Source organism: Falco cherrug, chromosome 4, assembly GCF_023634085.1.
Source record: "Falco cherrug isolate bFalChe1 chromosome 4, bFalChe1.pri, whole genome shotgun sequence".
Classification (NCBI taxonomy): domain Eukaryota; kingdom Metazoa; phylum Chordata; class Aves; order Falconiformes; family Falconidae; genus Falco; species Falco cherrug.
In genome coordinates, this window is record NC_073700.1 from 83,696,831 (window position 1) to 83,709,148 (window position 12,318).

The 12,318-nt window shown below is 37.5% G+C and overlaps 1 protein-coding gene across 1 annotated transcript in view; it reads left to right on the plus strand.

The window, feature by feature from the left end:
• Positions 1-12,318, plus strand: part of HDAC9 (histone deacetylase 9) — a 485,060-nt gene that overhangs the window by 349,517 nt on the left and 123,225 nt on the right. Inside the window, exon 17 of the mRNA XM_055706591.1 lies at positions 4,847-4,896. Coding sequence (XP_055562566.1) covers positions 4,847-4,896 — 50 coding nt within the window. The remainder of the gene's footprint in view (positions 1-4,846; positions 4,897-12,318) is intronic.

The following is a 12,318-nucleotide window of genomic DNA, read 5'->3' on the forward strand; positions in this document are numbered from 1 at the left end:
GTGCCTTTTGGAAATAATCTGTGAGTGAAATCCTGCCCTTTATTGTCCCAGCACACTGGATGCAACACACTCATTCTCAGCTATTTTTATAACTTCTTCTAAGATGTGGAGCTTTTCCTAAGTGTAATGAAACCCAACCCAAACAAAAACAATACTAGCCATCAAAAGGAATCGCTGACACAGTTCTAATAATATATAGCAATTATTTTGCTTTGGAAACTAATGCTAAGACTTTCTTCTGTAAGGCAGACTGTTGCTTCAGTGAGCCATAAGCAGATAAGAAAAATTACTTGATCACAATGTTACCTAAGTTTACACATCTTCTTGGCCAAAGCACCACCAAAACTTAAAAATACTACAATACAATACATTCTCAGGAGCTTTAATTTCCAAAGTAGGCAATCCTCCTTTAAAACCAAAAAAAACCCCAACCAAACAAAATGTCATCCCAAGAAAATACTCTAAATTCCTGCAAAATGAAAATCTGGAAACATTCTGATTTGAGCTCATCAACATTGTCAAAATGTTCCATTTTGATAGAGTCAAGCATTACATTTAAATTTTGTTGGGTTTGATTCATTTTATTTTAATTTTCACATTATTTAATATAACATATATTCATATAGAATACTGTTCCCATTTTGGATCTCAGTGGTTGACCAGTATATGGGATTCAGTGTGTAGTTGCAGCTAGAAGGTGAAGGACTAGGTATCCTCATTGTGTTTCTGCCTTTGTACAGAGAATGCAGAAAGCTTTGTGTACCCAATCTCAGAAAAACATTTCTTTGTCCACAGTTCTTTACTCAGCAGTCTTTGCCTTCTTTATTTGACACTTAGTCCAAAAGATTTACTTTTAAATTTGTATCAAGATTACACTCCTAGCATATATTCTGAGCATATCCTTGGCTTAATTCCCTTTTCTGTCTCTGTTTCCAGGATTCTTTCTTGCTGTATCTCACATGGCCTTTTACCAAGACAACAGTCAATGAAACACCCTTCCCACATGCTTTTGCATGTGCCTGTTTTTTGGCTGGAAGCTCTAATAGTTTGGGCTTCCAGAGTCTTGTGTAAAGGAATGAACTTGTCTCATATTTTTCTAAAATTCAGTGTGGCTGTTCTACCTTTCATTGTCCCCAGTTCAGTGAGGCTGAACCTAACCAATCCTGACATTAAAATTAACATCTTGGTATAGTACAATTCAAAATTATTTTTAGCAAAGGATAAAAATCTAAAACAAATATTTCTCATTAAAAATGTTATCAATAACAACACCATCTCATAAAACATTTCTGTCTCAATGAAAGTGCACTGATTTTCTACAGAAACTGTTCCATCAAGTTGTGGCTTTGCATCCTAAGGAAAAGGAAGACCTAACCATTCTTCTCTACACATGCAAAAAGACAGAGGCACAGTTTGTTCTCCACTTGTGCTCCAAAAAACTGTCCCTGTTCAGAGGAGTACATCTGTTTTGTCTGAAGCTCTTTCTTTTTGCTAACAAGCAACTTCTGTACCTTTCAAACAGAAAATGAACACTTTAAGGAGTGAAATTTAAGTATGACTAAGGCTAGAAATGTGCTACCTGTCAAAAAATGCTTATTTCAGTGTCCCTGTTCAGGAAAAAAAAAAAAAAAAAAGCAACTATTCTGGAAGACTGCAAAGTAAAATGGCTGTGAACTACTGAAATTGGTAAGAATCATGAACACAGTTATCATTCACATATTCTTAATGGTTTCAGAGTATAAACTGTCTTGAACTCTTGGCTTTATTTCCCCTGCATCAGGGCCTACAAATGCAGCTATTGCAAATGATCACTTCCACTTCTACACTGTTGCATAATTAAGCTTTTGACTGATTGTATTTCATTGTGTGTGTTAAGCAATGTTTTATGTTGCACTATATATGCGCTATATATATCTTTTGTCTCGACATGAAGGAAACTAATATACAGGCTACGTGTCACATCACATTATGGTTTCATGTGACAGAATACAGCCTTTCAAATCTCTTTGAATAAGCTCAAGAGCAGAACAGTTATCAAAGAGGTCTAACAAATTAGTTTCCCTTTTCCTTCTCCAAACATAATGAAGAAAGTATTTCTAAAAAGCAAGTTTCCAATAATTACAAGTTTGTAAAAGAGAATTATACCATCAACACATCCCTGACAGTAAGGCAGTATTTAGACTACAACTAAAAGATGCATCCACAGAACCTCCGTGCAATTGCAATTTCAAGTTAGTGAAAAAATGACCGCTTGGCAAAAATGGCTTCATTCTTGAGGGATGACACTGAAAACAATCAGGTTCCTCAAACTGTTAATTTTCACAAGTGAACACACTTTTTAATTTTTTTTTATTTTTTTTTTAATGAGAGCTTTTGCCCATCGTTTTTCCTGCTCATTATACTCTCAGTCCCCAATTGCCAACTTTCTAAGCAGCTTCCTTAACTTCTGCAGGGGCCCTGACCTCAGTCAGTGCTGGGTGCCTTAGCACCTAATTTGACTAACCAGCTCCTACTGCCTTTGTGGGTAGAAATTTTAGAATACAAATCTTGGATAATATTTCTAGTTCTATCAGTAGATTGTTGTACTGAATCTTATCTGAAAGATCTTTTTTCTCAAGCCATTTGCTGGTGACCGCAAAGTCTGGCCTGATGCAAAGTCAAAAAAAAGTACGATTATTTTAGATTTGGCTTCTATCTTACTTAAGTATTCTAATATCTTTTTTGCTATTATTATGAAGGTATGCAAGGGTGTAGAAGGGTGTTACTGTAAAGTGACTGCTATTTACCAAGTTCTACTGGGATATTAGCTCCAAACATCATGGAAAATTCTCAGTTCAACTCATTTTCAGGGTTTGCTTTTTGCTACTCATTTTCATTTATAGCGAAGAGTTTTGTGATCGCTTTTCTTTTTGTGAGACTAGCAAAGTGATGGTCTCACTTTCTCTTAGCAGAACCTTTCCCCACTGTTCTTTTCATGAAATTGCAATGTTTTTCTTGTTCTGCAACATCTGTTATATGCTTTTTTGACTACTGTGTAATAAGAAGTGACTGTTCAGGCAAGTTTCTTGATACATTGAAAAGGCTTTGTGCTTGTTTCTCCCCATTTTAATACTATCTGCTGATTGATTTTAGTGTCCTTCCTCACCATCTGCTTTTCTTTTTTCACTTTCTGTTTGTTGTTTTTAATAGTGTTTACCATGCACAATGTGCCCAGCTGCAGGGAGATAAATGAGAATTCATCTGTTCTCTCTTATGTCCCAACACAGCAACAGAATTTAAGAAAAAAGGTCTGGTCATCCAATATTCTGAAAATGCCTTCTTTCATCTCAACTTACAGCTTATGTTTCCATTAATGTCTCCTGGCACTTTAAGAGCACTCATTTTTTAGTTATCTTCTCAAGACTTTTTGATCTTCCCCACAGTAAAAAATCAAAAATTGCTGTTCGCATTGGTCCCTGGATCTGCTTAGCAAGAGATCTGGAAACTCCTCCTGTACCTCTACTCTGACAATCTCCTGCCGCCAACATTTCCTTGCATGTCTGGGGCCATTAGGACTCACAGTATGAGAATACTCTGCATAGCTGCTGCACCTGCATTTCCCCTGGTAGCTCCACAGGAGGTTTTGTTTGGCTTCTCTCGCACACTGTGCAAACTGATCAAAGGCTTCTAGTCGGTTAAAAATGCATCTTGGATTTTACTCGAAGTGTAAAGCACTTTCTTCATCTCAGCCCTTGCAGTCTGGTCTCTCATACTTCAAAGATGATGGCTTATAATTGTCCTTATGCATTTCACTGGCACCTGCTAAACATGAGTAACTGCAGCGTTCGCCCCTTCCATAACAATGGGTGGCTCCTCTAGGTAACTTGAGTGATTCACTATCTAACATTTCCTCCAGATGGCAAAGTTACAAAGCCAGTTCTGTGATACAGCAGGGGAAAAGCTTATGTTCTCTTCCACAGCTGCCTTAGGATCAGATTACACACTGGGATAGGAAATGCATCAAATCCTGAGATCCTTACCCGGTTTTCATATTGCCCTTATCAAGACAAACAGTGAGTTCAGTGGTACAAAAAAAGAAAACATGAATGAATAAAAAGTGAGTATAAATATTAAGATAAACCCTATCACATTATCTAATGTATAGAGCTGAGTAAGCTAGAAATTATATTCTAAAGCCTCTTAAGTTTTTGTTCCCTTTAGTAGAATGTCTTTACTAAGTAATACTGAAACAAGTACTATTTCATTTTGTGTTTTTAACATATTAGTGTATTCAGTGATGGTATGTAAATGAAGAGAACAGTATTTTTGCATAGATAGGAAGACGAAGGTTGTAATTTTCAAACGAGAAACTCTTTAGGAGAGATGAAGTTAAGAACTTAGCAGTTTCATGTAAGCTTAATGAGGTTCCCTCTGTCGTCAGTGAAAAGAAACAGGCACTTCTCAAGTATAATTCACCCCATCAGTCACCTAGGCTGGGTAGAGGTGACTACCTCACTTCACTGGCTGTAGGAGCTGCTGAGATGACTAGCTTAAGCAAGCTGCTTATCAGCTACAGATATCAGGATGATTAGTTCAGAGTGACTTTCTATGGAGATTCGATCATTATACTCCTTTGAAATTACTGCTTACCAGTCTTAAGATTTGTCACTGTTGCAAAAGACATTGTTAAATGTCCCATGGCTGATTTGCTTTCTAAGTACTATTAACATTTTTTATTCTAATATATGGCATTTTCACTGTGTGATACCAAAATCTGAATTACCGTAAAGAGTTATGACTGTTCCAGTATTTAAATGTCTTTTTGATAAATGATGTTTATTGTTTCTTTTTTTTCTTTAATATATAGGAAGCGTGTCTCAAAAACTCTTTTCCTTGTTGCCTTGTGGGGGACTTGGGGTAAGTAGATGCTTGTTTTTTCGCAAAAGGGAAAGCATACAACATATGTATTCATTCATGAATTTTGCAGTACTGCATTATCAGTACAAAGTCTTCAGAAGCTGATAAAAAATGTAGAGATGAAACCTGAGCCATTATCATACTGTGTTTTCAAAGACACAGAAGACAGTACATTACAGCAAACATATGGAATAGTTGGACAAGAACATATTTTGTGATAATGTGCACACTTAGTTGTCCTACTTTGGGTGTTTTACATGAGCTCTATTTTTCAGGAAAGTAACAGGGGTGTAATTGTTTTAGCAAAATGAGCTTTGGATAAGCTGTTTTGCGTATTGTTGAAAAGTAAATATAGCTTCACATTTCTCAGAAAGGACAAACAATTTACCAAAGCTAACATTTAGCATGAGAAGTGCTCACTAGTTGCTAGCTAATAACTTGGGTGTTGTTAAACTAATAAATTATTTGAGCATTGTTTTGTCCTGTTTTGAAATGGATTCATTCTGGAATACAAGCTTGCAAGTATTAGGACACAGCAGACAAAAATCTGCAGACAAAAATCTGTTGCAACACTAGGTAAAAGAATTATTCTAAATTATTGAAAAACATGACATGTAGAATTGAGATAATACCAGGGATAAATAAATTTTCACATACAGGGGTTTTTCCCCACAAAAGCATTCTACACTTTTGGTCCAGCTGGGTCCATTATTTACTGATATCAGCAATATCAAAGTGAAAAGTTGATATTATTGGATATTGATGGGCTGGCTAGATGATGCATATATATTTTAGTTCCCTTTCAGTGTTTCGGAGTATGCAGGAATAAAGCCACAATCTCTAGAGGTCAACTTCCAATGCAACCTTCTAACATTTTATTTACTTTTATCCTTCACAAAGGATAAATTCCATACCATACTAGTCTTGTTTATAGTGGGGTTTTTAATATTTATTATGAGATACCTGACAGAAGAAATAGTCATTTTGTAAGGTTTTAACACATAAAAAAGAAAAATTCCATTTTAACTTTCAGTATTTAGTAATTTTGGAGCATTCATGAGCTATGAGTTAAGGAACAAAGAATCAGGAAGTGGTAATCATTCCAGCTCCTCTACTGTGAACTTAGCTTGCTGAGGACTCTACCTGCAGTTTGGAACCTGGTGGCCAGCAACTTGGTAATTTTGAAACTTGAGGTCATTTCTGTATATGGATCAACTAACATTACATATTGACACGTAGGCATACATGTCCACATGCACCTCTATGCAATACTGTGTGCGCACATGCACACACACACATAAACATGCATATATTTCTGCATCAAAAAAGAAATTTTCACATAGTTGTTGCACTTATTAAGAAGTTTAGACAAAACTGAATGAGACAAAGTTGAGAAAGGATGTTTGGGCTTCTGAGTGAGAAGCTGGTGTAAAAATTTCTTGACAAATCTCTTTGAGGGCTTTGGAAAGTAAATAGGGCTATGGTATGCTTTGAAAATTAAAGTATAAGATTTTTCTATGAAACAAGTTATTGTGGTATTAAAAATCATGAATAGAGATGTGCTTTTAAATCCTACTAATGAAAGTATGTTGTCCATTCTAAAGCTAATGCAAGTCAGAAATGCTCACTATAACTTTGGTTTTTAAAGCATTTAAAATTATCTACAGTTTTTTTGAATCTGTTTATTTCTTATTTAAAATCATGGAAATTGGATTAAAGAACATGTTGTAGAAATGGATCTTTTATTTATTTTTTTTGCTAGTTGCTTTGCCTTTCTACATATTATTATTGTCAGGCTTGCTGTGGGGCTCTTTTAAAGGAATAGGTTATGACCTTTTTCAAGGTAAATAATCAGATTAGGAGCTCTCTTTCAGTGATATTTAGATGTCTATTGGTTAAGATGAGCTCTGGGAAAGGGAGCTGCTTCACACTGTGTGGAAAGCAGTTCTTAAGTTTACTTTCAAAACGATGGTGGAAAGAAAGAAGCAGCATTGCTACTTAGTAGCTTTCAACTTAATAGGTTATAAAGTAGTGATTGGTCAATGTAAGGCCAAAAGTAGCTCATGCAAAGATTTTAAGGAAGGATGGAAGAAGTGACTCTTAAAAATTTTTGTTCTCATTTATTTTCTTGTTTGCTTGCTTCATTACTTGTTTGCTAAAGAATACAGTGAGAAAGTATTAAGACAAAAAAGGATTCCCTTCTTGCAGGAGACTTTATGACTGCCTCTTGGAGAACGGTTTTCAGAGCTCTTTGATCCTATTGTATTCTAACTATATGGGGACCTTGCTGGCTGTTATTTGCAGCTCTTCTATTATTAAATAGATTAGTGGTTAGGCTACTTACACAGGGGATGGGAAACCTAGACTAATTTCTCTCCACTGCCAGACTGGATTTAATATCAGAGCCCCCATCTCTTACCAGATGTTGTTATCACTGAGGAGATCATAGGTCCCATTGTTTCTGGCTGGGGACCCTCACACTCTGTGCTGAAGCTGTGCCACTGTTGAAAAGAGCACTGGACCAGCAAGACAGAGCATTAGTAGGATAAAGCCCATGTACCTAAGGCTATGATCTACCTGTCATACATTTATAAATAATGTACATTCCTAGCTCTGAGCCCCTGCTTCACAAACAGCTTATATGTTTCACATGAAAGAATCACTGGACAATATGGAAACTGCTTTTTGAGCAAGCGCTGGTATCTAGGACTTCACAGGCATTGAAGACATGATCAGCTGATGTGCTATAGGCTGTGTTGGCATGAATTTGGGATGGTTTGCATTGTTCACAGACAAAGGTCCAGCTAACCCCTGTAACTCTGAGTTCTATTATATTATTGATCTCATTGTTATCTCTGTTCTAACAGTACCAATAAACTGCAGTCAGGATCAGGGATCCTCTTCTTTGGACGTTACTTACAGTTACAGTAAAGAAAAGTTCTTTTCAAGAATTGTGAAAAGCAAACAAGAGGCATTGTCTATAACTAATATTTTCTGATCCTGTTCCATCATGGCTCTAAATCTTTTGTACCCATGCAAAAGGCATGTAAAGCTATATTTACTGATTTTGTAAACATTTTTCATCCATATGAATTTTCTTTCAGGTAGTGATAGGGACAGATTATGTCAGGGTCATTGGCGAATTTGGTTTGGTATATGTTAGGCTTTCAGAAGAAATCAAACAATAAACTTTATAGTTCTATAAGAAACTATATAGGTAATAATTATCTATCTAAAAGCACAAAGCTGTTTCATACTGACAGTCAAACTGAACAGATGTCCCACAGAGAGAAAAAAAAACCTTTTCCAAATCTAACCTAAATTTGCTCGGAACAGGTTTTCTTTCAATGGTGGTTAATTTTTTATCAGAGGACTATCTAGGGTCAGCAGTATAACATCCACTGAAGTATGGGACCTCCCTCTTACAATAATGTTTTTTATTCTTTTTGCAAGCTTAAGGTTGTTCCAGAACCAACTGTTGTTAAAAAATTCTAATACCAGGGGGATGAAATTCTTTGTCTTGGAAGAGAGACTAGCAGCTCTAGGGCCAGCAGTTTTAATAACAAGAGATGGTTTCTTGCAGCTGGTCAGAAGTTTGGAATGTGAAAAGTTTTCCAGGAGAGGTGGGTAGATTGCAGGTGAAGTGGCCAAATGGGGAAAATAATCACAAATTACTTTTTGGTTCTGTGGATTATCAGACCATCCACAATTTTTCATCTGTAAACAGCCAATAGAGCCATAACTGATCATTTGATCAATGAATCAATCTATTGCAATTCTTTCCCTTCTGTTATGCTGTGAAAAAGACAATGAAAGCAGCAGAAATCTACTTTCAGTGGGAGTAAGTTTCATCTCCTTGCCTCAGACTGTCACTAAAAATAGTGATTGTTTTCCTGCCTGTTTGACCTGCTGCTGTGTGAAGAAATCTTGAAGTCATTTCTCAGCCATATTTTTTTGTCTAGTTGATAGGCAAAAAAACCCACAAAAGCAAAGAAGAGCAGGCTTTTATGATAATGTCATCATCGGCTCCCAGCTTCAAACACTTCTGCGGCTTTTGAATTGTCATTTATAACTTGGAACTGAACCGACCCATAATTCCCTTGATGCATTTAAAGAAATTGATAACAGACTGCTTCTTTTATGGCTCAGAGGAGGCAACTCCAATCACATCACTATTGGCAGTCAATATTATTTTCTGACATGGTTGTAAAAGTATAAAGGGGCTTATGGCATTTGTTTAGATGAGGAATGGGCTCTCAAGCTGTGCTAGGGTTTATGGGTGCAGATTACTGAGAAGCAAAGGGAATATGATGTTTGCAAACAGGATATGATTTTATTTAAGTTTGGGTTTCATACGTTGTTCCCTGGGGATTGTCCTGCAGACAGAAGAGAATTTCACTTTTATCATATGAAATTGGGCAGTTATCCAATCCCCCCTGCTCTCCCCCCACCCTCAAAAGACACTGCTCCAAACCTGTGATGTATAAAGTCAGATCTTTAAATTGCAAGAGGAGTAGCTGGGGGAGAACACCACCTCACAAGAAATCAGACTTTAGCAGAATAAATGTTTAGTGAGCTGATCAGAGTGGTTCATGGGCTAAATATCAAGCCATTTGAATGGCTAGAGATTGGCTTGTACATATTACGGAAAGTCCATTACATTTCCTCTAATTTTGCTGTTATTGCAGTATAACAGAGGTGAGATTTTTTGCTGAGATAGGATGGTCTTGTTTCATTAACTGCTGGCCAGTTTCATTAACTGAAGTGTAGCTTAGATCTTTCATATCAGAAAATAATTGTTACAATAAAGTAACTGTCAAGAAAAGAAATGTAACGCCATAAAATCTCTCTACATTTTTCCAAAACTTAAAAATATTCATATTTTCTGAATGTTGAATTTCTTCCTGGCATTCCTTGCTGTGGTACCTCATGACTGCACAGGAGGAAAAGCAACAAGAAAGGCAAGACTTCAGTAGTATACAACTTTAGGAAGTTATCCAGGCAACAAATTTTCTGTGGCTTCTCATTCTTCCCTTGATCTTCTCACCCTGAGCCCAGGAAGAATTTTCAGCCTTTACATATCATGACTTTTCATTCCTCTTTGTATAAGAGCTATTGGTACCAACCTGGTTCCATTATCATGGTATAACTGTAAAAATTAAGAAAATATTCATGATGGCATTGTTTCCTTGTAGCAGATTTTAGGCTCCAGGCTGCTTAGCAGTCTCTCCATATGTCTGCATGCAAATCTGGTTGTAGAGAAATTGGACTGGCTATGGTTTGGGCACTCAAATTAAACATCACCTCCACACAGATTTCAGAATTAACTTGTGTCTTCCCCCTATATCCCAGGCTGTACCAAAATAGGTATAGTCCTTTTAAAACGTCAACCAAAAATATGTCTGTTTCCTGGTCTGAGGAAAGCAATCTGTTATTCCTAGAAGCTCACCTACTCAATATGATGGAAATCATTAATATAACATACCATCAATATAATCACCTATTAATTTAAACTACTTACTCAAGTTGCCTTATTAACCTACTGAAATTTGCCATTATAACATTTTGGAGCAGATTGTGGGAGACTTCTGGGAATAAAGGACTTGTTTACTTCCTAAGCCTCTCTGGCAGCTATACCATCCCTAAAAAAATTCCAATATTTAATGAAAACAACTTCAGAAGCACATTATACTTTAATTGACATATTTTGCATGACTACTTAGGACTCATAGTTACATAGTGTTGACCGTGTGATGTTTCCTGCAGAAGTCATCAAAATATGTGATCAAAAAGGCCATCCTGGTACCACCCGAAGACATAACTTGAGGCCAGTTGGGATGGGACTTGGAACAAGGGCTGGAGGTTTGTCATCCCAGAGCATTTAAGGGTCTGCATGCTCAGTCATTTAGCGCAGTTCCCTATAAACCTATTTAGGCTATCCACAGGGTGAGTGAATGAGGGTGTAACGTACTCCCAGCTGCACTGGTGAATGCACTTTTTAGGTGATATACCCCACCAGTTCTCGCAGTTCATGAGAGCCAGCTGTTTTGTAGGAACAGATCAATTAACATTACACTTTAGTCAAGCATTCTTATGTACAGAGAATTGCAGACTTTCTAGCAGACAAAGTCACAGCTTCCTGGAGTGGGCATACTAAAGACAACATAGGGAAATGAGATAAAAACTGCACATTGCTTACTTTCAGTTCAGAATAACAACAGTTCTCTGAAGATTCTCTTATCGAGCTTCACATACCTAATTTTAAACAAAATACTGGAGCAGCCAAAGCAGGACCCTGACCACCCTTGTTTGCCTCAACAACCATTAGAGAGCCATGTGCATCACTACAGCAGGAGTCAGTTGACCTAAGATCAGAAAAACTGACTGGAGATGCTTGATTTCCTTCATTGACAGGGACCTGAAGCAATGAAGTTCTTAATTTTAGGCACATTCATTTTAGGAAAATGTGGTGGGTTGACCCTGGCTGGATGCCAGGTGCTCACCAAGCTGCTCTATCACTCCCCTCCTCAGCAGAACAGGGGAAGGAGAAAACAAGATTAAAAAAACAAAACTGGTGGATCAAGATAAAGGCAGTTTAATGAAGCAATAGCAAAGGTTGCACATGTAGAAGCAAAGGAAAACAAAAGATATTATTCTCTACTTCACATCAGCAGGTGATGTTCGGCCACTTCCCAGGAAGCAGGACTTTAGTATGCCTAATGGTTGCTCCAGAAAACAGACGTCCTAAATCAAAAATATCCCTCCCTTCCTCCTCCTTTCTCTTAGCTTTTATACCAGAGCAGATGTCATATTGTATGGAGTATCCAACTGGTCACTTCAGGTCAGCTGTCCTGGCTATGTCCCCTCCCAAGATCTTGCCCACCTTCAGCCTACTAGTGTGGAGGGGATAATTTTGGAGGGACAGCCTTGATGCTGTGCGAGCACTACTCAGCAGTAGCCAAAACACTGGTGTGTTATCAACACCTTCCTCTAGTTACCAACACAGAGCACTGGCGCTATGAGGGTCACTGTGGGGCTCAGCCAGACCCAATTCAGAAAAAAAAGTTAACAAGTGTGATAACATGAATCTGGGTGATCACAGCAGGAAACCAATATTCTTCCTTTACTGAGGCACAGAGACTTCATCTCTGGATGTGGAAAGTGCAATGTTTTCTCATCTCTGGGCAGGGAGGGGATGCTGCATTTAGCATATGAATACCATGGCCACAAAAAAGGGAAAAAATCTCTTCACGCTGAAGTGCAGATATTTTGTCCCATTCTTGTCCTTTCATGGCACTGAGGTGGCCCTGTACCATCCACCATGGAGCCTGATGTTTAGACCAGTGAGAGGCGGAGCTGTTTAACTGAGAGATGTAGTTCCTTGGCATTGCAGCAGGCACAACAGAATATTTTAGAATAGCC